The following is a 24,764-nucleotide window of genomic DNA, read 5'->3' on the forward strand; positions in this document are numbered from 1 at the left end:
AAGAATACCCCAGTTTTTAGCAGTTGGTTTATTATTCCAAAGACATAGGGGCAGCTACCAGCAGCCTGGGTCCAGGGGCTGGCCTGGGGCGATATGACTTGGAGGCTGGAGATCAGGAGTAGAGTTACGGATTTGAGGCTGGGGTTTGGAGAGTGATCTGGGTCAAGAAGGTCGAGTGGATGGCTGGAGGCAGGAGAAGGCAGCAGGAGCGAGCTGAAGCAAGAGAAACAGTTTTGTGAGGGTGGGTTGGGCAAAAAGCCTTAGCAGGAGAAATGTGGCTTAAAGAAAATTATCTAGGCTATCTTAAAAAAAATTGAGAAGTTCTCCTCCAACAAGTGGTTGCCATTAACTGTAAAAATTAAATTATATTTCTAATAATAAAAATATAATATTTTATGAGGTTTATTAAGGATTATTAGAAATCAAGGAATAGAAAAGATGAAAAATTAAAAAACCACATGCCCATGACTGATCAGCCCATTTAAAATCCCTGCACTTAGCTTACCACTATACTTGCTACCTCATTTCAAAGGAAGAGAAGAGAGCGTGGGAGGTGTTACTGCCAGTTAAATACCAATTGTGATCTTGCCAACATGGAGACTCAGTTGAGATTATAGGGAATTCTGGGAAATACCAAGGACTTGTGGGGATTGAAGTCTAGGGTTCAAAATCTCCATTTATACAGAAGTTGTCATTTGAGGATTTCTTTCTGGAGGTGATCTGTGAATTCTTTCAATTTCAATTGTATTTTCTTGTTCAAGGATCTCTGAGCCGTTATCTTTGATGATTTCTTATATAATGTCCCAGTTTTTTTCTTGATCATGGCTTTCAGGTAGTTCAATAATTCTCAAATTGTCTCTCTTAGATCCATTTTGTAGGTCAGTTGTTTTTTTCAACAAGATATTTCATGTTTTCCTCTGTTTTTTTTTTCATTCCTTTGATTCTGCTTTATTATTTCTTGATTTATTTCTAGATAGTCAATTCTGATTTTCAAGGCCTGATTTACCCCTGTCAGTTTTTGGTTCTCCTTTTTCAATTGGCCTATTTCTTCTTGCATCACTTTCATTTCTCCTCGCATTATTTTCCTTTCTTCTTGCTTCACTTTCATTTCTCTTCCCCACTTTTCCTCTGCCTTTCTTAATTGGTATTTGAAGGGTTTTTTTGAGCTCTTCTAGAATCTGTACCCAATTAATATTTTTCTTTTGAACTTTCAGTGTATTCCCTTTGCTTTTGCTGTCCCCCTTCTGTGTCTGTACCTTGCTCTTTGTCTCCATAAAAATTCTTTAGAGTTGGGTGTTTTTTTGGTTGTTTGCTCATTTTTCTTATCTAATTATAGGTAGATTTTATTTTCTGGGAAGTTGGGGTACCCTCTTAAACTTCAGTCTTTCCTTGAAGCTGTTTTTAGCTTATTTTCTGGGTGTTTACCAGTTTCAGTTCTTGGAGGCTGATTGATGGTCTGAGGGCTGAGAGCTCTGAGAGCCTCCCTCCCCCTACTGATTCAATTGACCCTTAAGCTGCTGATAGCTTAAAGACTTGCCTCAGGCTTAGGTGTAAGCTTTTGGTCTCACTCTTACCTTGATCAGGCCAGGGGCTGATCAAATTCTGGCCCCAGGCTTAGGCTCAAGTTTTTGGTCTCACTGTGTACTTGATCCAATCAGATGTGCCCTTGATCATTCTGTTTTGGAGCTCTGCCCTGACCTTTAGGCAAAAAGATAAGTACCGAGTAATTAGTATTCTCAGCTACCCCAAAGTGTGAACTATGTCCTCATCTTAAACACAGACTGGGATTCCTGACTTTGCTATTGGCTTATACTACTACTTGCCCAGGCAGAATATCTGGATGTTGGCTTGGGCTTAGGTTCTAAACATGGGATAGCAGATGTGGGGGTGGGGGTGTGTGCCTTGCTCTTCCCTCCTTGCAACAACCTCTTGTTGACTCTGTACTTCTCTCACCCCAGTGTCCCAGATGTTCTCTGCCTACATTTCGGGTTTTATTTTCTTGAAAATTATTTCACTCTGTCTCCTTGTTGGTTCTTTCACTCCTTTATTTGTTATGTAGCAATATTTTAATCTTGGTCAGAGAGGATTCTCCTGGTGACACAGAGCAGCTCCTGTTCACTCTGCCATCTTGGCTCTGCCCCTGGAACTCTTTGTAGTCCTTTTTCTAATGAGGGCAGTAACTGCAAACCCTGGTCTGAAAACTCCATATATCACTCAGGATTCCTGATTTCCAATTATTGTGTGTAAGGCAATAGACCCTCATAGACATATAGGGTATCCCAAAAGTTTTGATGCAGTGTTAAGCCTTAATAGTTTGGCATATGTAGGCTTAAAACTCCATTAAGACTTTTGGGAAACCCTATACAACAGGTAATCTATGATGGATGGATACTATTCCTCTAAGGATGGAGTTATGCATGCTCACATCCATCTTCTTGGAAGAGACATTCATACTGTGATATGGAAATCACTTCAAAAGACTGATATATATTAATTTAAGGTCACCAAGGAATTCAGCTATGTAATTCCTTAATGAAAACTCAAGTCAGCAGTCAACCTTTTATGGAGTTTAATTACAAACAGGATGAAGAAAGGTATTAGAGATAGAGAGAGAGAGGGAGAGAGAAAGGGGAGAGAAGGGAATAGGGCTTAAATACCCACTCTGCTTAGGCTGAGCCAAAGGTCCAAGGCCTTGGATAGCCGAGGCAAAGAAAAGAGATCAGTCCCTATCACTCACGTGACCAAAATGGAGAAACAGTCTGTGGGCTCCTCCACTCCAAGCACCAGGCTCCAACCACCTTTTTCCCTCTGCACAGGAAGTCCCCAGAACTCCTGAGCTGTCCTCTACCTCACTTCCTGTCTCTCACATGTGCCAATGGTGGCTCTAGCTTGACCTAGGACCACCCAGAGGTCTGTCCTTTTTGCACATGTCTGTTGAAGGCCATATTCTCAAATAATTAAATCTTGAGTTTTGCTGCAGCCCTTCCTGATCTTGTTACCCTGAGTAGGGTGGAGATTGTAGTTTCTAAGACTTAATTCTGTTATTCCAAGTATCTCTATTGTTATTGATCAGGAAATAGCAAAATCCCATCTTCTAAAGAATGGTCTGAATAGGGTTGAGTAGTTTTGAAATTCACAATACCTCACCACCCTTCTATCTCCACATCTCAGTGGCTAGGTGTAATAATATTGTGCACAATGGGATGTGGGCATGGATAGCACAGTGGATAGAAAACTAGGTCTGTAATTGGGAGGAACTGGATACCAATGTAGCCTCAGACACTTCCTGTCTGTGTAGCCCTGGGCAAATCATTTAACCCCCTATTTGCCTAGCCCTTGTCAATCTTCTGTCTTAGAATCGATACTTCAATACTTCCTATCTATGTGACCCAGGGCAAGTCATTAACCTCTGATTGCCTGACAGAAGGATCCACTGGATTCACTAGAGATGGAAAAGGTAAATTGCTCCCGTATCCTTGCTGAAAAATATCCCTCCAGGGACAGTTATAGTTATGGTCCATGGGGTCATAAAGAATTGGATACAACTCAACAACAACCACAACAATCATAACCATTTTTGAGGATCACAGGTTCTAAAAACTCTGTGTATGTGTATGTGTGTATGTAAGGAGTAGTTAGACCAGTTCAGTGCTGGTGTCCTTTATATTGCCACATCTCTTGCATGGTGCACAGTAGGTATTTAATAAAAGCTTGCTTATTGACTGATCATTGATAAAGGAGTTCACAAGATAAATCAGAGAATTGAATTAGTTCTCCTCAAGGAGGCTGCCATTTCTGAGCCCACTGAACTTCAATTAACCTTCCTAAGTCAAGCAGCTTGCAATTCAAGCAAGGACTGATCTGCTGGTCAATCAAGTTAATACATATTGATTTTATAAGCAGTACTAGAAATGAACTTTTTAACTATTAGGAACTGACAGAGAAAATAATGTCAATATCAAGCTCTTTTTTGAGTGAAGGACCTTAAAACAAGGAGAAATAAGGTCAGTAGACTCTCTTTTATAGAAGAGAGAGAAACTGTAACTCCATTCTTATGAGAAACTAGTATGTAGAGGAAGCTGATCAGAGATTGAGAATAGATCTTAGGAGTCAAAATGTCTCCAAGGAGGAAGAGATAGAATAATGGGAAAAGAAAAAGATAACTATCTCCTTTCCCCGACTTTTGCTTCTACAGAGAAGAATGGGGAAATGGAATAGGGATTACTAATATAAAGTCTGAATGGCTAAGATATATGTGCTCACATAGTTGGGTAAATATGGCTTAAGGGAGACATTAATAAATATAGATCTGGAATCATACTCTTCCCTCTCCAAGGGATACTTCAATTCCTGCCTTTAGTGGAACAGGAAGAGGGGTCACAAGACTGGCCACTCTGTGTTTCAGTATCTAAAGAGGGCTACTGGATTAGAATTATTTGTACCTGTCCCCCTAAATATATCTGGTTGAAAAGGGACAATTGATTCAGGAAAAACAAAACAAAATGCTGCTAGCTTCCCTGATGATTATCCCCTAAAAAAAAGATAGTAACCCTTAGCTTTTATTTATTAATTTGACATTTTCCCACCAAATTCTATTTCTGTAACTTATGTAGTGAATATTAAAACAGGGATTCTTACCTATGGTTAGTGAACTTGATTTTTTTTCAATAGCCATTTCAGTATAATTGGTTTTCTTTTTGTGTGTATTTTATACATTTAAAAAATTATTCTGAGGAGGGTTCTTTAGGCTTCACCAAACCTTTATATATCAAGAGTTCATGTCATATACACACGCATAATTAGTGTGAGCATTGATAATACACAGTATTGATTCTAAGACAAAAGGTAAAGGTTAAGAAAAAAAGAGCTAATATATAGTATTGATTCTGAGATGTACGGTAAGGGTTTAAAAAAATATGGCAAATAAATTCTTCTCCTAAGAGCAAGAAATTTTAGCTGAGACAAATAAACAGAAAGACAGAGAGACAGAGACATACAGAGACCTTGCTCTCATTCAAGGGGAAATTCCTTGACATCTATAGGAAAATTGGCTAGAAATTAGAGCTGGATTCCCCTACATGTCTGTTGCTTGCAAACTCTATCTCTTTCTGATCTCTAATAAAGTATTATCATGCACGACTTCTCCAAAATAAAAAAAAAAAGTTTCTCCTTTTCATAGCTCTCCAACCACCATCCACCTCCTCTTCTTTGGCATCATGCCATGTTACATTAACATTGTTGCTACAATTTTGAAGATATTCATGCAAAATATCCCATGCTTTTGGTAGAAATTGGGGTTATTCTAAAACCTAAACACAAATTTTAAAAATTTATTAATTCTTGAAGTTTTTGCCATTGTTTCACAGGTATATGGATATTTTTTAAAAAAATTGATGCCTTTTATATCATATTCATTTCTGAACATATCTTTCCCTCTCCCCTCCCAAACCAGTCTTCCCTTATCATTAATATTTTTAAAAAGAGGTGGAAGAAAAGAAGCTTAGTAAAATGAATCATCTGACAACAAAGTAGTATATACCGATAATGACCCAACTCTTTAATGAAAATAGAGAATTGTGTATCTCAACTAGATGAATATTTTAAAAGTTGTTTTTTAAAAAAATGTTTCAGGGTCTTAAATACGTAGGGACAGGTTTTAAAGAGTGATTTGAATGATTACATCTAGATTGCCAATTAAACAAAAAAGACAATAGCCAGACTATGGGAGGGATGGCAGGGGGAGGGGAGAGGAAAAGAAAATGATCTTTGTTTCCAATGAATAATGTTTGAAAATGACCAAATAAAATAATGTTTAAAAGGGAAAAAAAGCTAACAGCCAGAAAAAAAAACTGAATTCTTATTTCTAGGGTAACAGTAATTTATTTCACTTATTCTACTAACTTAAAATAATACAGTGAGGCCTGGAATGTAGCATTCTGCAAGAGAGGAATTTCATGGGACATAGATTAAAAAGCACCAAAACGAAATATAAAAAGTGTCTGGCTACCTTGTTATGCTTGGGTAGTTCATAGTGTACACATTTTGAAAGCCTTTTGCAATTATTCATTTTAGAGTAATGTTATACCAAAGAAAAATCTGTCCATTGGAACAAATCAAGTTGTAAATTTCTAGGTAACTCTAAGACATGTTTTTACTCCAACCTTCACCTCTCTCCTCCAGCTTCAAGGTGTATGGGACAGAAAGCAAAGGGATGAAGGTGGGGTAGTGGGGAAGAGTCCTGGGGCTAGAATCATGCATAGTTATGGCAAGTGAGATCATGGCCGAGATGTGTTGGCGTTTGATACAGTATGAGAATTGTTTAAATAAAATTTGTTAACATAATAGCTCCTTGGCAAGAGTTTTATTAGTATAACTTTGAGACATAATAGTTATAGTAGAGAGGAAGATAAAGAGGCTAGAGGGGTTAAAGGGAATGATCAAACATAATGAACCCTTTAGCAAACATAATAGAAAGTGTATCCTCTAATTTCCTGGAAGAATAGATGAAATTTCAATGTTACTATAGCATCAATTGTACCTGGAATATAAGGATTGCAATTATAGAGAAAAGTGAGACTACCCTTTAAAAGATGACTTTGGGTTATCTTTTAAAAGTTGGTTTGATTTATTTCCCCTAGAGTTGTGAAAAATTACATCAGGAAAAGTATTAATCAGTCCATGAATGACAGTTATTTTTAATCATTGAGATTTCTTTCCCATTTTATTCTCCTCTCCTGAATCTCAGAATGTTATGATAGATTTTAGAACTAGAAAGGATCTTAAGTAGGAATTATTCTAGTCACATCTTTTTAAAACTGAAGCCAAGAAAGTTTATACGATTTGTTTACTGTCACAGTAGAAGAGGTGGGACTTGAATCTAGGTCCCCTGAATCCTAGATTAGTGTTTTTTCTGTCAGATGACTCACTACTGAAAATCATCATATATGTTTCAGAGGAATGATGATAACTAGTATGATTATGTTATTAGGCATAGTGGTTACATTTTAGTCCAAGATGCTTTAAGGCTTGTATTGTAATGACTAATGATCTACTCAAGGACTGATGTATCTCTACAGGGTAGTTTTCGCAGAATAGTTTTCCACCTCCAACCTGATAGTACAAGGACTGGGAAAACATTCAGGGATTAGAGGCACAGACATTCTCTTGAGTCAGAAGGTATGATGGTCCACTAGCCATTCCTTGTTAAAGTTCTCAATAAAGAGAAGAATGAGACATCGTTGGGTAGAGGGTCATATTACCATAACACCACAATGGAACTATAATGGGGTTCAGTCTTTTAGGAAAGAGTGACACACCTCTCTTACTTGGAATTTCCTGTTGCCAGGAGCAAGACACTAGTAGAAGAAATTCAACCTCCCAACGCACTAATTCTTACATCACAAAGATTTTGCCAGACTTAGTCAGTGTTTCAAAACTGCTTTCCCAGCTTTCTATAAAGATATACCAGAGGACACCCACAGTAGTGTGTTGTAATCTGTAAACCTTGAAATTTCTTAGACTTATGGATGTTGGAGGTTTCACCATTGGGAAATTTCATACTTGAAAAATTCCCTATTGATAGTAGGAACTCTATTGGAATGTGAACCCCATTGGCATGGGAGGTTCCTCCTCCTCCCTTCTTAAGATTACTTTAGGACAGAAACCTTTTGCTGAACAATGGAAAGGGCTTTGACCTATGCTTAAGCATAGAACAGGAATTTCTTTGAGTCATGATTGATTTTAGAATTGATACAATAGAGATACTTGGAATGACAGAACCAGGTCTTGGAAAATACAATCTCCACCCCACTCAGTCCTAACAGGATTTAGGAAGGGCTGCAGCATAGATCAAAATTTAATTATTCCAATCTCTACCCTACTCAGGGTAACAGAATTTAGGAAGGGCTGCAGCAAAGGATCAAGATTTAATTATTTGAGAATATGACCTTCAACAGACATATGCAAAGCCATAGACCTCTGGGCGGTCCTGGGTTAAGCTAGAGCCACCATTGGCACAGGGAAGACATGGACAGTAATTGGTAGATGTGAGAACTGAGGGGAGGGAACTTAGATGGTTTCCTTAAAGATAGAGGGGTCTGAGGACTGAGGGTGGTTGGTTGGAGAGTTTTGGCTCTGAGTGGTTGGAGAGGTGCTCTGAGAAGCTGGCTCTGAAGGAAGCTGGAGGTGGAGGCCCCTGAGACTGTTTCTCCATTTTGGTCACGTGAGTAATAGGGATTGATCTCCTTTCTTTGCCCCAGCTATCTAAGGGCTTGGGCCTTTTGGCCCAGCCTAAACAGAAGGGGTATTTAAGCCCTATTCCCTTCTCTCCCCTTTCTCTCTCCCTCTCTCTCTCTATCTCTAATACCTTTCTTCATCCTGTTTGTAATTAAACTCCATAAAAGGTTGACTGCTGACTTGAGTTTTCATGAAGGAATTACATAGCTGAATTCCTTGGCGACCTTAAATTAATATATATCAGTCTTTTAAAGTGATTTCCTTGTCACAAATCACAACTGTTGGAATGCAGGAGAGAAATTTAATGATGTCAAGGGAAACTGTGGAAATTTCAACTTTTATGGAACAATGATTTTAGCAATTCAGTATTTTGCTACTGTAATAATAATTATAATAAATGTGATAATAAGGAGAATACTGTTATATAGACTTTACTAGATATTCACAAAGTATCCACCGTTTCCCTCTTTAGGACTGGGCTCAGTACAGAAACTGTCTCAGAGGCTATATATAATATATAATGTATATATTATAAAGTTAAATATAAGGATTAATAGAACTTATTATATATTATATATTAATAATATAATTAATATAACCAGGATGTATTAACTCCAAGGGAACTAGAATCTTCACTCACTTTCCTTTTGTCACAAAATGAAATTCTTCTTCCTTGGGAATTCACCCAAGCTACTCTGAAAAACTCCTAATCAATAATTAAATCCCCAAATGCTATCTGACTAAACTAACTAAATCCTTATATATGTAAAAATATCTACATTAAGGATGTCTCCAAGGAAGCAAAGACAGTGAGCCAAAATGTCAGAGGCTCACTGAGCAGAGTGTGGCTCTGAGTCTAAGGCAAACAAGGTCTTCTGGTCTTTCTTCTTCCAAACAAAAGTTGTCACATCAGCAGGTAGAAACAAGTCTTCTTCCTGGTGTTTCCCACAGTGAGGAAAAGGAAAACTCCCAAGATCTTTTCAAGAGTTTCTTTTTCTTTCACCAGGGCTATGGTCAGAGAGAGAGAGCAGAGCAGCTAATCCTATAATAGCCAAGGATTAATAGTCACAGAACTCTCCCTCTCCTCCCCTCTTCAAATTCCAGGCCTTGCACAGATTTCTTTTGGTCTCAGCCTTACAAATTTCTTAGCTTATAAAAACCTTATCAGCATATATTCCTAATTCCATCTCTATACCACCCACCAAAAAAGACATTTAAGTCAGGGATTGAGGAATTTGCTGAAGACTGGAAGCTAGACGAGGTCAAGGGTGTCTTATCCAAAATTTTAGTCACTCCCAGTTCTGCTCACAATTTTCATTTCATAAATGTTTGTTGAATGAATTAAATTTCGTGGGAGTGTTCATACCTCATTGGGCACTACTTGGAGACAGATGGGAAGCATTTTAGTTTACTCTTTCTTGAAGTGAGGATATATATATATATATATATATATATATATATATATATATATGGAATTTTCCTTTATTCTTGAAAAATGATACTCTTCTTCATTATTCCTGTCCCAATGAATGGAACGTGACTGAAAAGACCAAATAGTAAAGGAAGAAGATCTATCAGTATGAGAGTTCAAATTATGCTACAAAGAAATAATCATCAAAATAATGTGATACTGGATAAGAAATAGTCAGTAATCAGTAGAATAGATTAGGTATACAATATAAAGAAGTAAATGACCATAATATTCTAGTGTTTGGTAAACCCAAGCATCCAGACTGGGAAGCAAGAACTCATTCTTCAACAAAAACTTCTGGGAAAGCTCAATAATAGTCTGGCAGAAACTCAGCTCATAGAAAACAAAATTAGAAGAAAATCAGAAGGGGAAATTTACAACAAGTTTCTCTTAGAAAGGTCTCATTTCTCAAATATATAGGTAACTGAGTTGACTTTGTAAAAATATGAGCCTTTCTTCATTTGATAAATGATAAATGGGTATGAACAGGCTGTCAACAGAATAAATCAAAGCTATTGATAGTCATAACAAAAAATACTTTGTCACTTATAATTAGATAAATACTTTAAAACAACTTTGAGGTACCATTTTAGACCTGTCAGACTAACTGAATTGATTGAAAGAAAAGAAAAATGACAAATTCTAGAGGGGATGGGGAAAATTACTAATGCATTATTGATGGTGGTGTGAATTAATCCAACCATGTGGAGAGCAATTTGGAACTATGACCAATGAACTATAAAGCTTTGCATAATCTTTGACCTAGTAATACCACTACTAGGTCTGTATTCCAAAAAGATCAAAGAAAAAGGGAAAGCACTCATGTACACAATTATTTATGGCAGCTCTTTTCATGATGGCAAAATATTTGGAATTTGAGGGGATGCCTACCCATGAGAAATCAATATTTATCTACTAAGAGTCTTAACTTAGTCTAAGTCTTAACTAAGGTCTTAACCGGGTCTTTGGGGGGAACACCTAGGTAGAAATTTGTTTAAATTTGTCTTATTTGTGTGAAAGGTGTTTTGTAATTATGTTCATATAGTTCCTGGGTATTTCTTGGTAGGTAGACTCCCAAGTATTTTATTTTGTCTATGGATATTTTCAGTGAAATTTCTCTTTCTATCTCTTCCTGCTGCATTTTGTTGACAATATATAGAAATGTTGACCATATATGAGTATATATTTTATATTCTGAAAATTTGCTAGGTTATTATTTTGACTAATTTTTAGTTGATTCTCTTGGGTTCTCTAAGTATACTAAAAAAACAGACACGTAGCTAATAAAACCAGAAAGCTAATAGGAGAACTCAAGTGGATAGATGTAGTTTCCACTTAGGGAACTCCCTACATACTCAGATATGGTTTTTGGGTATTCTAGCCCCCTGTTAGTAACAGTAAAGCAAAACCACTTTCTCTCACTGAGCCAGTCCTACAAAATGCCTTGGAGACAAAGTTATATAAAATCAGTACCTCTATTCAAAGAGAGGGTACAAACTGAGGATCAGAACAAGGTGTCTCTGACTACAAAGGATCTAGCTAGTCAACCCACAAACATCTATGTCCCTTGCAATTGGGAGTCTTCTGGTCTTCAAGAGAACTTACCAGCTCCCTATTTCTACCTAGGTATTCCCCCCAAAGACCCGGTTAAGACCTGTGACTCTTAGTAGTTGATTTAGGTTGAGTTCAAAAGCTGTCTCCAAAACCTGTTATGATTGCTTTCAAAATGGCTAAGTCCACAATCACTGGGTCTGAACCCTGAGGTAAAACCTCATAGCCAAACTGATAGGATTTTAAACAAAACCTTCTAGAGAGCTGATAAAAACACAGCATGTGTAGTCAAATCCTTTGCTAGATGTTCTTCAGTCAGAGAACCTCCAAAGATGATTTTAGGCTTTTTCCTTCTCCATAGACAGGCTGAAGTAGCCAAACTCCGACAAGCCAGCCTTACCTCTTCCCTTCCAGACAGGAAGTCACTCAAGTCTAACAGTTGTCCCTTCCAAACTGTTCCTCCTCTGTTCCCTGCCTGCTAAATCTTTTCTCTAGAGTTCCTAGCCTATGCCTTAAAGACAACCTTCCACTTCTCTTAAATGTTATCCTTATCTCTATCCTTTTCTCATTATAATACCCTCATATCATCTTTAAAGAGTAGTAGTTCTGTTTCTTTGTTACATATTCTTATTCCTTGATTTCTTTTTCTTATCTTATTGCTAAAGCTAGCAATAATAAATAATAATCTTCATAACAGAAATTCATGCTTCATCCCTGATTTTATGAGGAAGCCTTCTAATTTTTCTCCATTATAGATAATGCTGCTGTTGGTTTCAGATAGATATCATTTTTTAAAAGTTTCATTTGTTCCCAAGATTCCTGATGTTTTGAATTGGAATGGGTGTTATATATTTTGTATAAAATTTTTTTCTGCATCTATTGAAATAATATTTTTGTTGTTTTTGTAAATGATAGTCAATTATGCTTACAATTTCCCTAATATTTAACCAGCTCTGTATCCCACCTGGCTGTAGTATATTATCTTTGTGATATATTGCTTTAGTCTCCTTGCTAGTATTTTACTAAAAAAATTCGCATTCATCTTCATTAGGGATAATAGTCTATAGTTTTCTTTTTCTGTTTTTGCTTTTCCTGGCTTAGGTATCAAAATCATATTTATATCACAGAAGGAATTTGTAGGATTCCTTCTTAATCTATTTTTTCAAAATAGTCAATATAATATTGGAATTGTTTTAAAAAAAAACATTTGGTATAATTTGTTTTAAAATCCATCTGTTACCCTGGGAACTTTTTCTTAGGGAACTCATTTCTTTTTAGATAAGGTTATTTAAGCATTCTATTTTCTCTTCTGTTAAGTTGAACCATTTGTATTTTGTATATAGTAATTTATTTAATTTAGACAACCAGTTTGGCATATAATTGGGCAAAATAGCTCCTTATAGAGAGTTCCAGGAAGATGGTGGCTTAGGAGCAGCAATAGTTCAGACCTCTGAATACCCTTCCTTACTGATCACAAACTGAATGCTCCTAGGGGACTGAGAATCAAAGCTAACAACAAAACAGAGGCAAGGAACCATCCTGTTGACTCAATCCAAAAAGTATGTCCTGCCCCCCCTCCCCCAAAGCTGGAATCTGAGAAAACTCGGGTTTAAGGGGAAGGCAGAAGGAAGGTCACAGGACCCCTCTCCCCCCACACCCAGAGTGCTGAGCCCCCAGTGGGAGCAGGAAACTCTGAGAAGGCAAACGTGCTGGTCTAGAGGGCTTACCTTGTGAGCAGGGCTGTGCCAGGTTCAGAGTGTCCAACACAAGTAGCAGGGAAGCAGCCAGAGAGAGATTGAAGAGCTAGTAGCCTGGGCGGCTGGGTCCTTCCATTTGGCTCCAGCCATTCCGGAGGTTTTTGCCTCGGGGCACATCTAGCCCAAACCAGTTGAACTTAATCCCATCAGGAGTCCTCAGAGATCAGAGAGATCAGGATTCCCCACCCCCACCCCCCACCAGAGTGCTCAGCCACCAGCAAGGACAGGAACCTCTGGGAGGGCAAAGGCACTGGACTAGAGAGTGTACCATGTGGGCAGAGCTGTGCCAGGCTCAAAGCATTGGACACAGGCGGTGGGCAAGTAGCTGGAGAGAACTGGAGAGAGCCTGGGTGGCTGAGACCTTCCATTTGGTTCCAGACCTTCCATTTGGCTCCAGCCTTCCAGAAGGTTTTGGCCTCAGAGCACTTAGGGTCCAACACAGCTGAATTTAATCCCATAAAAAGCCTCCAGAGGACAGGGAAGCTCAAACTCCTCCCTCAGAGACTGCACTGAGAGGTCTGACAAAGCTCCAAGAGGGAAGCCTGGCAGAAATCCCCAACCCCCCCCCCCCCCCCCCCACCAAAAAATGAGAGGAGCAAGAGCACAGACAAATATGGGGAGCAAAGAAGGAGCAAATATGAGCAAACAGCAGAAAAAGAAGAAAGAAATTACAATAGACACATTCTACACAGCCAATGGAACAGAGGGGGAGGGATAAGCAAATGATAAATCAGAAACCCCAGCAAATTGGATACAGGCTGTGGAAGAACTCAGAACACAATTAAGAGAGGCTGTAGTTGTTTTTCTTCTTGGTATCTAAATTGTCTCTTTTTTGGCTTGTAGAATTTTCTCCTTAGCTTGAAAGCTCTTGAATTTGGCAATTACATTCCTGAGAGTTGTCTTTTGAGGATTTATTGTGGAAGGTGTTCTGTAAGCTCTTTCAATGTCTATTTTCCCCCCTTGTTCAAGAACATCAGGGCAGTTTTCTTGGATAATTTTTTATAGTATGATGTCAAGATTTCTGTTTATTTCTGGCTTTTCAGGTAGACCAATGATTCTCAGATTGTCTCTTCTTCCTCTGTTTTCCTGATCTGTTATCTTCTCAGTGAGATATTTTGTTTTCTTCTATTTTGTCAGTCTTTTGACTTTGCTTTATTAATTCTTGTGTTTTGCAATATCATTGCCTTCCAATTGCCTAATTCTGGGTTTTAAAGACTGTTTTTTCTTTTTCAGTTTGGTCTATCCCGCTTTTCGTGACTTCAGCTGTTTCTCCAATTGGGAGGTTTTGTCCTTTAAACTGTTATTTTCTCTTTGAACCATTTCCTGATTTTGTTGGAAGAAGGCTCCCATCTTTTTTATAAGCTCCAATTTAAATTCTTCAAGAGCTTGTGGAGAATTTCCATTTTTTTTGGGGGGGGGAAGGTTTTGGTGAATTTATTTGAATTTTCTCTTCGATTTCCTTTGTAGCCTGGGTTTTTCCTATGTAAAAAATTTCCAGAGTCAACCCCTTCCTGGTTTTCTTGGTGGAGGGAGGTTGTTGTTCCTGGGAACTATTTGCCATCACTGTGGAGGTTTTTCCTTCCCTTTTTAGTCAGAAATCTGAGTGATATGGGCAGGTTCTCTGTGTTTGTATTTAAGGAACAAGGATTTTGGCTGAGGGAAGCTCTCAAATCTCTGTAGCTTCTTCTGTTTGCTGCCCTTCTCTGTGCTATCTTCCCAGGAGTGCCCATGGTCTGTGTTCTTCAGCCTGCTGGGGTTTTAGATGTAGCTGATCTCAGGGGTAGGTCTTTGGTGATCTTAGTCAACTCCCAAGGACCTAGAGGTGCCCCTCACTCACTCTAGAGGTGCCCCTCACTTACTCACTGATTCTGGCATGTGCTGGCTCTGACTCTGGCTCCATAAGTGGGGTGGGGAAGGGTAGATCAGCTCAAGTTTTGGTGGGAGCTTTCTCACCCCCATATAGTGTGGCAATGCCCAAATCCCATGTACCTTCAATGCTGTACCCTACTGTGTAGTTCCTTTGTTCATATGAATTTGGGTTTTTTGGTCTTTTGAGGTAGTCTATATCGGTAGGTACTAAGGAGAAGAAGGGTCCTGCATCTGAAAGTGCCATCATGTTTACCCAGAAGTCAGCTTAGTTTATCTATATAGGATGGTGGGAACTAGAAAGAGACGGAGGCAGATTAGATTCAGTGGTGTTGGAAACAGGAGAGACCCATGAAGATCAGAAGGAACTGGGACAGATAGCTTGGGAAAAGATTAATGATCTTCCTAACCCATCATTCTTTCCTAATTCCTGAATAGCAACTTGAATAAACCTATTTTTGTTTAACAAGAAAGTCATATCCAATTTGTAAGTAAACTCCAGACCTGAGGGTAATCATCTTCCCCTCAGGTCAGGGAGGAGCAGCTAAACAGTAACAATACTCAAGCAACTTTATCACTGGCCTAACTTTCCATTTAACATATTCCATTTGGTTCATATGTTTAGAATGAATAATATTTAATTATCCATGAAACTTTTAAAACAAAATATAGTTTCCTTGCCAGTCTCTTTTATTTAGATATATTTCAAATTTTTCTTTGATTAAAACCATGATTATTACCCCTATACTTTTTTTTTAACTTCAGTTGAGGCGTAATAGATTTTACTTCAGTACCCTTATTTCATCTCTGTGCCTATCTTTCTGTTTCAAATATATTTTTTGTAAATAACATATTGTTAGATTCTGGTTTCTAATACATTCTGCTATCTGCTTCCATTTTTTTGGTGAGTTCATCCCATTTATTTTCATAGTTATGATTGTTATTTATTTATTTTGTTATTTATTTCCCTTCATACTATTTATTTATACTTCTCAAAGGGCGTACATTTCAATTGCGTAAAAATGGAGATTTGTACCCCAGACTTCAATCCCCAGAAGTCCTTGGTACTTCCTAGAATTCCCTATAGTTTCACCTGAGTCCCCACCTGGGTGAGATCACAATTAGTATTTAAACTGGCTGTAATGCCTACTTCGGCCTCTTCCTCTATGCTCTTCCTCTACTCGGACATTGAAAGATGTAGTGAGTAAATTTTGAATGAGCTAATTAGCCCTAGGCATGTGGTTTATTATTTTGTATCCTTGATTTCTAATAATCTTTAATAAATCTCATAAAATACAATATTTCCATTACAAGAGACTAATTTAATTTTTAAGTTGTCAACGTGGAATCTAGAAACCCCATCCCAGTTTCAATTAGCTTGAAAAATGAAGACATCAAGGTTGACCTTGTCACATGAGAATTTCTCCCAAAGGGAAATCTCACAGGAGTCTCAGATTAACAATAGACCTTAATGTAGTTTAGGTGGAGCAAATAAATTCAGTAGGGTATTAAGTACTCTTTTTGTCCCAATATTTCAGTGGTCCCCAAACTTTTGACACAGGGGGCCAGTTCACTGTCCCTCAGACCATTGGAAGGCTAGACTATTAAAAAAAACTATGGACAAATTCCTATGCACACTGCACATATCTTATTTTAAAGTAAAACAAAGCAAAACAAAATGGGAACAAACACAATATTTAAAATAAAGAACAAGTAAATTTAAATCAACAAACTGACCAGTATTTCAATGGGAATTATGGACCTGCTTTTGGCTAATGAGATGGTCAATGTCCAGTTCCATATTTGTTACTGCTAGCTGTAATAAGTAATGCCAGTGTGCATCAGTTAGTCTTGATCTGCTTGGAGATTTCAGATGTTTCATTCTGGAAAAAGTCTGTTCACAGACATAAGTGCTGCCAAAAATGATTGCCATTTTGAGGGCATGGTTCCTGAGATTAGGATGTGTCTCAGAGGGGAGAGATGCATAGAAATTAGGCAAGCTGCTTGACTTGAATGTGTCTTTCAGAGAGCAACAATTCTGCAGTTCAGCCAGTTCCATTTGGCAAATTGTATCTACATTTTTCAATAGAAAATGGGTTATGGAAAAGCTGTATGTCCTGTTAATGGAGATGAAGCTCTTTACATCTGAATTGGAACTCCTTTTCCAACTTTTCCAGTGAATCCACACATGTTTCTTTTGTGAATGCAATCAAGGGTTTTTCCTCTAACAGATTTTGAGTTAAGGGGAGATTGTAGAAAATTTCCTCCTTCACTTGTTTGATAAGGAATCCTAATTTTACTTCAAATGCTTTCACATGTGATTGCATATCACAGATGAGTTTCCTTTTTCCTTAAAGTTGCACATTGAAATTGTTGAGTAGTTCTTTTACATCTGTCAGAATGGTGAGGTGCCATTTCCATTCTGCATCATTAGGCTCTGTACTTCTTTGTTTTTTGAAAGCATAAAAGCTGTAATCTGTGGAAGTAAGTCATAGAAATGTCTCAAAACTCTCCCTCGACTCAGCCAATGGACTTCTGTGTGGTACAGAGCATCTTCATAGGCAACATTTAGTTTAGACAGAAATTCCTGAAATTGTCTGTGGTTTAGTGCATTAGCTCTAATGAAGTTAACACAAGATACCACAATTTTCATAACAGAGTCCCACTTCAGTGATTTACTACATAGCAGTGCTTGTTGGTAGATGAGGCAGTGTATGGCTATTAGATGAAAATGGTTACGTTTGTCCATCTCTCGGTTAATGTGAGCAATTACTCCTTCCTTAGACCCCATTATGCTAGGAGCACCATCAGTTGTCACACTGGCTAGTTTAGCCCAGTCCAGTTCCAAATCCTTCATAGTTTGGGAAACCTTTTCATAGTACCCTCTCCTGTAGTTGTTCCTTTGATTATTTTCAGTGCAGCAAGCTCTTTTGTGACTTCAAAATTGTCATTCATCCCACGAATAAAAATTAGAAGTTGTGTAGAATCACGAACATCATTGCTCTCATCGAGTGCCAAGGGAAAATAAGAAAGTTTTCTTGTGGAGTTTTGCAAATGCTGATCCAAATTGTCTCCCATTTCTTCAATCCTTCATGTAATTGTAGATCCTGAAAGACTAACTGTACTAAATAAGTCTGCCTTTTCTGGACACATCTGTTTGGCAATAGAAAGAAGGACCTCTTTAACAAATTCTCCTTCCAGGAATGGTCTGCCAGTGCACGCTATTAGCTTGGCAACTTGAAAACTTGCTCACAGTGATGAAATATTTAGCTGCTTCTGCTTCACAAAAGTATTTTGCTGAGTTGTCAATGTATTTTTCAGTTTTAATATTTTATCTTTTCTCACATCTCTGACCAAACAATCACATTTATCTTTATGTTGAGTTTGATAGTGTTGATGCAAATTGTATTCTTTGAACACAGACACTATATTCTGGAATATCAAACACAAAGCTCTTTCCTTGTACTGCATGAAAAAGTAATCATAAGTCCACTGTTCTTTGAATATCCTACACTCCGAGTCAATTTTTCCTCTTTTTCTTTCTTTCTTTCTTTCTTTCTTTCTTTCTTTCTTTCTTTCTTTCTTTCTTTCTTTCTTTCTTTCTTTCTTTCTTTCTTTCTTTCTTTCTTTCTTTCTTTCTTTCTTTCTTTCTTTCTTTCTTTCTTTCTTTCTTTCTTTCTTTCTTTCTTTCTTTCTTTCTTTCTTTCTTACCCTTACCTTCTGTCTTGGAGTCAATACTGTATATTGGCTCCAAGGCAGAAGAGTGGCAAGGGCTAGGCAATGGGAATCAAGTGACTTGCCCAGGGTCACAACTGGGAAGTGTTTGAGGCCAGATTTGAACCTAGGATCTCCCATCTCTAGGCCTGGCTCTCAATCCACTGAGCTACCCAGCTGCCTCCTAATTTTTCTCTTTGTTGATATCATTGTTTCCTAGGGATTCCAAATTGCTTTAGTAAAATACCAATATACATATATATATAAATACAGCCCTACAAAAACAATATACCAACAATAATTTTGCCCACACAGAGGCATACAGACTGCACTGCCCATCAATGTAGTCTGATCTGTGTCCATTAATGCAGCCTTCCCAGTCCACATCATTTTAGCCACATCAGTGGCCATATTGGTGGAACTCCACTTTTATCTCAGGCTCACACTGGTGTGGTGCAGGAACCGGCATGATTACAGAGCCAGTTCCTCCACCACCTTTCCAGTTCACAGTACCCTGTGTGATCTGTGTACTCATACAGGAATCTGATCGCATGGGTGAAATCCATGCGATCAGATTCCATGGCAGGAAAAAGGAAGGCATGACACTAGTGTGTGTCCTCTTGTGGTCCGTATTTATGGATCTGTAATTATAGACTGTAATATGAAAAACACATGCCTCACTTTACCCACATAGTACAATGGCCCCCATACTTCCCCAGATGCACCTATAATAGGGGCCATTATCATGTTGTGCATCTAGGGGAGTATGGGGGTCTTTGTACTACTGTGTTTCCCCCAAAATAAGACAGTCTTATATTAATTTGAACCCCCCCCCAAACAGGGGGTGTCTTATAAAACACCCAGTGACAGTGGCCCATTCACAGTAGAGGCCTACCGCTGATGTCACAGGCCAGATCACTGCTATTTGATGCCTGTATACAGTACTGGAGGCGCTGCTGGGCCTGTGACACTGTATAGAGCTGTCTGAGATAGCAGATGCTGCAGCGCTGGCTGGGATGGGCCTCTCTGTCACACCTTGCACAGGCCCATTGCCGCCGCCACTACACCGGGCAGCAGCATACACAGTGTGGAATCCCCTCCCCCAGATCACCACTCACCATGCTGAAGCCTTCCATTGTGCAGCCACATAATCCTTTGTGTGGCACTTCCTTCTCCTTCAGATACTGTCAGAACAAGGCGCCACCCAAAGGATGATGTCACTGGAAGTAGTACTGTATGTGAGCGATGCTGCACTTTACAGAGCCTCCACATACTGTACTCTAGGGTACATGCATACGCATCCTGTGCTCCTCTCACTGACTACCAATGAAAGAGGTGCCTCTTCCAGAAGTGTAGTGGGGGCCGAATAAATGGCAAGCCGTAGTTTGGGGACCCCTGCTATAGTTTCTCCCTTTGTGTCAAAGCTTTTTTCCAAGGTAGTTTAGCCCTTGGCTGGATCTTTCTCTTTTGTGTTGATTCTAAAGCATTAGACTCGCTTTGATAATCCTGTCTAGAACTCCTCATCTTCTTTGTAGCCATTGTAAAGTCAATCAACTATACCCAGTTCCTCAGTTCCCTTAAAAAGTATAAGTTTCCCAAATTGCTTTATTCTTTGGAGCTGTCAATCTATCATGGTTGGTATTCCCAGGGGTTGGTAGCTAGAGTGGCCAGAGTCTCAGCTCTGTGTAGGTTTTGAGCATGCAACTCTGGGTGGAGGCCTGAGGAAATGTACTTGCAACCTCTCCTTAATTAAAGAAGTGGTTTTTCTGACTATTTAATAGTTCTGTGTTTTTTTTTTTTTAGTTTAACACAGTAATGTGGGCAAACTTGCACAGGGATAGAATTCTGAATTAATTTGAAAATTAGTGAACTATTTTGGCCAGAATAAAGAGGGCAAAAAAGAGAAGTAATATGACACAAGTTTGGAATGGTAGATGAGATCTAGATTGAAATTAGGATGAGAAGTGTGCATTTTATCCTATATATGTATACATATGTGTATACACACATACACAAACATACATATATGTAATAGACTTCTTTACTGGGGGCAGTGACGTGGAAAAAGCTACCCTAACAAAGCATTCTTTGACCAACTGCTTATCAAATGTGCTGATTGCACAAAGTTGGAGGGAGAGCTAACATGCTGGATAACAATCAGGATCTCAGAATATTTGATAACCTAGAACATCACTAAGTCTAACAAGATAAAATTCAGTATGGATGAATGTTCTCTTCAGTTTGCCTGAAAAAAAAAAATCTGAGTGCTATAGTATATTGCAAGCTCAATAAGGATCACTAGAGTGATTTGACAGTCAAAATAACAACAATGAAAAGCAAAACTGAAACCATGGGCTATAATTAAGAGAAACAGACTTTTTAGGAACAAATCAAAATTCCTGTGTATTCTGCCCTGGTCAGAACAAGTTTGTATTATTATTTTCAGTTCTTGGTGATGGTTTAGAATGGATTTTGATCAACTGGAAAGTGTTCTTAGGGCAACTAAGGCTTTAAATCTGTGTTATATAAGAATCAGTCGAAGGAGCTAGGGATGTTGATCCTGGAGAAGGAAAGATTCAGGAGAGATTTGATAGGTTGTGTTCTGGTATCCAAATGGCTTTATCACATGGTTGATTAGATTTGGCTTGTTCTGTTTGACTTTCGAGGGCAGAACTAGGAGCAATGAGTGGAAGTTGGAACTTGGCAAATTTGGGCTTAAAGTAAGGAAGAACCTTTTAACAATCAGAATCTTCTAAAAGTTGCCTTCAATTATTTAAGAAGTGGGGTTGGATAACTACTTGTTAAGTATGTTCATTTGGGTTCCTTCCTAGTTATAGATTGAACTAAGCTTTTGAGGTACCTTCTAATTTAATAATTCTGTGGGAATAAGAACATTAAGATCATTTACTCCTAAACTGGGATATCTCCAGTTCTCGGCATCTATTTGGCATTTACAAAGTCAGCAGTCATATACTTTTCACACTACGCTTCCACTTGTTTGGTTAAGTCCTTTTTGAGCCTTGGCTTTCTCACCTCTGTGAACAAATGCCTTCCCTTCTCTGACGCTGCCACTATGCTGGGGCAGAGCGGCATGTCAGTGTTACTATAATAGTTATTGGTAGTTTTCCTTGCTTCAAGTCTTTCCTCATTCTAGTACATCCTCTACTCCGGTGTAGAATTGATTTTGCTAAAGCAAAGGCGATTATGTTGTCTTTCTCCTCAATAAACTCCAGTGGCTTCCTGTCACATCCAGGACCAAATAGAAAACCTTCTTTTCGATATTCGAGGAGCTTTATAATCTGCCGCCTTTTACCTTTCTAGTCCCCTTAGAGTTTATTCCTCTTCAATCTCTTCTCCAATTCCCTCTCCAGTGACAATGGATTTGTTGTTCCAGGAAAGACACTGCATTTTCACTGGTTCTCCCCAATGCCTAGAATTCTCTTCTTCCTTGCTCCTGGCTTCCTTCTAATCTTAGTTGCAATCTCACCTGCCAGAAGTCTTTCCGGATTCCTCTTAATTCTAGTACTCTCCCTCTGTTGATCATCTTCAATTCATCTCGAACAAATCCTTTGTATATAGACGTTTGCAAGTTGTTTCTCCCTATTAGACTATGAGTTCCTTGAGAGCAGGGACTGTCTTTTGGCTTTCTTTGTATCCCCAGCCCTTAGAATATGCCTGGCACATAGAAGACTTTAATAAATGCTTGTTGACTACAGACTACAAAGGGAATTGGAGTAGGTGACCTTTAAGACTCCCTTCCAGCTCCAAATCTAGCAGCCGTGTTCTAAAGTCACTCCTCTCTCTCCTTACTACTCTCCCTTCTAAGTATCAGCACCAGCGTCTATCCTGGAGCTGGACAGCGAGCGCTGCCTGTTAGTCTTAGGGGATCTCTTCTTCTTCTTCAGTGCCTACAGCTCAATTTACTGGTTGTGAGAATGGGGCTGACTAGGTCCTTGGGGGGATGGAAGAAGGAAGCAAGAGCAAGAGCAAGTCAAGGGAGGACCGGGACCTACCCGTTTTTTGTTTTTTTTTGTGAATATCAAAAGATTCCCAGTGCCTGGTTTCCGCATTCACTCCGTGACGTAAGGTTCTTGTCACGTGCCTTTTCTCGACACCCAATCAGAAAACGAAACCCTTCCAGGCTCGCGATTTAAACTGTTGCCATTGACCCTTCCAAGCTAGGTTTGGAATCTCAGGTAGCGTCCTCCGCTCGTGCCTTGGGGCGCAGCAGGGCATCGCTGGAGGGAGCCAGGGGAGTATGGAGCACCGAATAATTGGACCCGGGCCCTACCGCGCGACTAAGCTGGTAAGCTTGCGCTGTGTGTGTGTGTGTGTGTGTGTGTGTGTGTATTGGGGGGCGGCGGTTGGCACCTCCCCCTTCTCCACGTCCCTGTAGTGCAGAGAGATACCCATTCTAGCATCCCGGACTCCCCGCGCCCCCTGTGCGTCCGGGTCCTCCGGGGTCTCGGGCTTGAAGGCCCGAGTTTAGTCGAGTTCTTCCGGGAAAGAGCCCGCTCGTGGGTAAAGTTAATGCTCTTGATTGCTGAAATCCAGACCCCACTGTCCCTGATTGGGCGGGAGGCTAGGTGGGCTGCCGCTGGTACCTGGTTTTTAATTGATGGTTGAAGAAAGAACGAAAAGGCCAACTTAGTGCAGGGTTGCATGAACCTCCAGCTGTTAGCTTTCCAGGTAAAAGAAAAGAAGTACAAACACCAGACTTTTTAATTTCTCCATTCTACCCTTTAACCTTTAAAAAAAACAAAGACGACCAGACCCAGTGGGTTCTGAGATCTTTACGACCTTTTTTCTTTTATAACTAAACACACCTATAAGTCAGTGTGCCAGCTGAGGGAGAGAACCTGATTTAGTTCAGCTCTGTGTTCAGTCTGTTTACCATTTACTGGGACTGGGTGTGCACTTTCCTAAGTGAAACTTCTTACGTTTCTGTGGCTCTGGAACAAACGGTTTTTTGTTTTCATCTCACATTGCCTCATATTTTCTTAAACTGGGTTTCTCCTCCTTGCTTCATTTCCTGTGGGCTTGATGTTTAGATTTATCTAGGAGCACCCTGCCTTTGTTTCTGGGATAAAGTAACACTATGTCTACAACATCAAAAGTAGCCCTTGTTGTTTTGGAGCTTGGAGAGATCTAATCTGTGCCTTCTCAGCTTCCTCTCTGGGTGACTGAATTCAGATACATAGTTGTCAGTTTGTGTCTGAATATAAAATCGGAGTAAAACAGTTATTGTGCTTCATTTATTCTTATGGAAAAGATGAGCCCTGGATTCTCAGGTTTTCACCTTGCATTTGCTTCTCAGTCTGGTTTCTCTTCTGTATACAAGATATTCCTCTTTGTCTCATAAAGGTCCCTTCTCTTTCTGCCTTCTTTTGGTTCCCCTTTTAGATTTTAAACTCTTTGAGAGCTAGGACTTCCTTTTATTTTATCTCTAGTGATTAACACAGTGCCCGGCATATAGTAGGTACTTAATAAATGTTTATTGGATTTGGATAGACATGGACTAGACAATGATGACAACATTTGTGTAGCTTTTTAAGATTTGCAAAGTGTTTTACCAAGGTTATCTCACACTATTTTCATAAGGAGCTTGGAAGGAAGTGCTATTAGTGGCCTATTTTATAGATTAAGAAACTGAGGCAAACACAGCAAGTAAGCATCTGAAACTGTATTTGCTCTTAGGTTTTCCTGATTCCAAGCTTCCCTGGTCAAATGTATCCAATGAATAATCATTAATAGTCCTGTTAGCTTGGAAGGAGGTCTCTAGTGGAAAAGCTCCAGTGATTTGTATTGTGGTTCAGTCATGTCCAATTCTTCATGCCTCCATTTGGGGTTTTCTTGACAAAGATACTGAATGGTTTCCCATTTCTTTTTCCAGCTCATTTTACTGATGAGGAAACCAAGGCAAATAGGGTTAAGGGACTTTTCCAGGGTCACACAGCTAGTAAGTGTCTGAGGTTGCATTTAAACTCAAAGATGAGTGTTCCTGATTCCAAGTCCTGTGCTCTATCCATTGTACCACCTAGCTGCCCTATAAATCTCTTACAGGTGTTTGAGATACTTAAAAAAAAAACCCCAAACCCCTTAGTAGTAGTTTGAGAGAAAAGATTGTTTTCCCTGGTCTGTTTCCGTTATTTTTTACCATTTCTGAACAA

General features: G+C 39.0%; 1 protein-coding gene across 1 annotated transcript in view; it reads left to right on the forward strand.

The window, feature by feature from the left end:
• Window positions 1–22,724: 22,724 nt before the first annotated feature.
• The window catches only part of DEPDC1B (DEP domain containing 1B), a 112,810-nt gene continuing 110,770 nt past the window's right edge, over window positions 22,725–24,764 (forward strand). The window contains exon 1 of the mRNA XM_007486366.3: window positions 22,725–22,900. Within this exon, the coding sequence (XP_007486428.2) occupies window positions 22,853–22,900 (48 nt within the window). The 5' untranslated portion in view covers window positions 22,725–22,852. The remainder of the gene's footprint in view (window positions 22,901–24,764) is intronic.

The sequence above is a fragment of the Monodelphis domestica genome, chromosome 3 (genome assembly GCF_027887165.1).
Source record: "Monodelphis domestica isolate mMonDom1 chromosome 3, mMonDom1.pri, whole genome shotgun sequence".
Taxonomy (NCBI): domain Eukaryota; kingdom Metazoa; phylum Chordata; class Mammalia; order Didelphimorphia; family Didelphidae; genus Monodelphis; species Monodelphis domestica.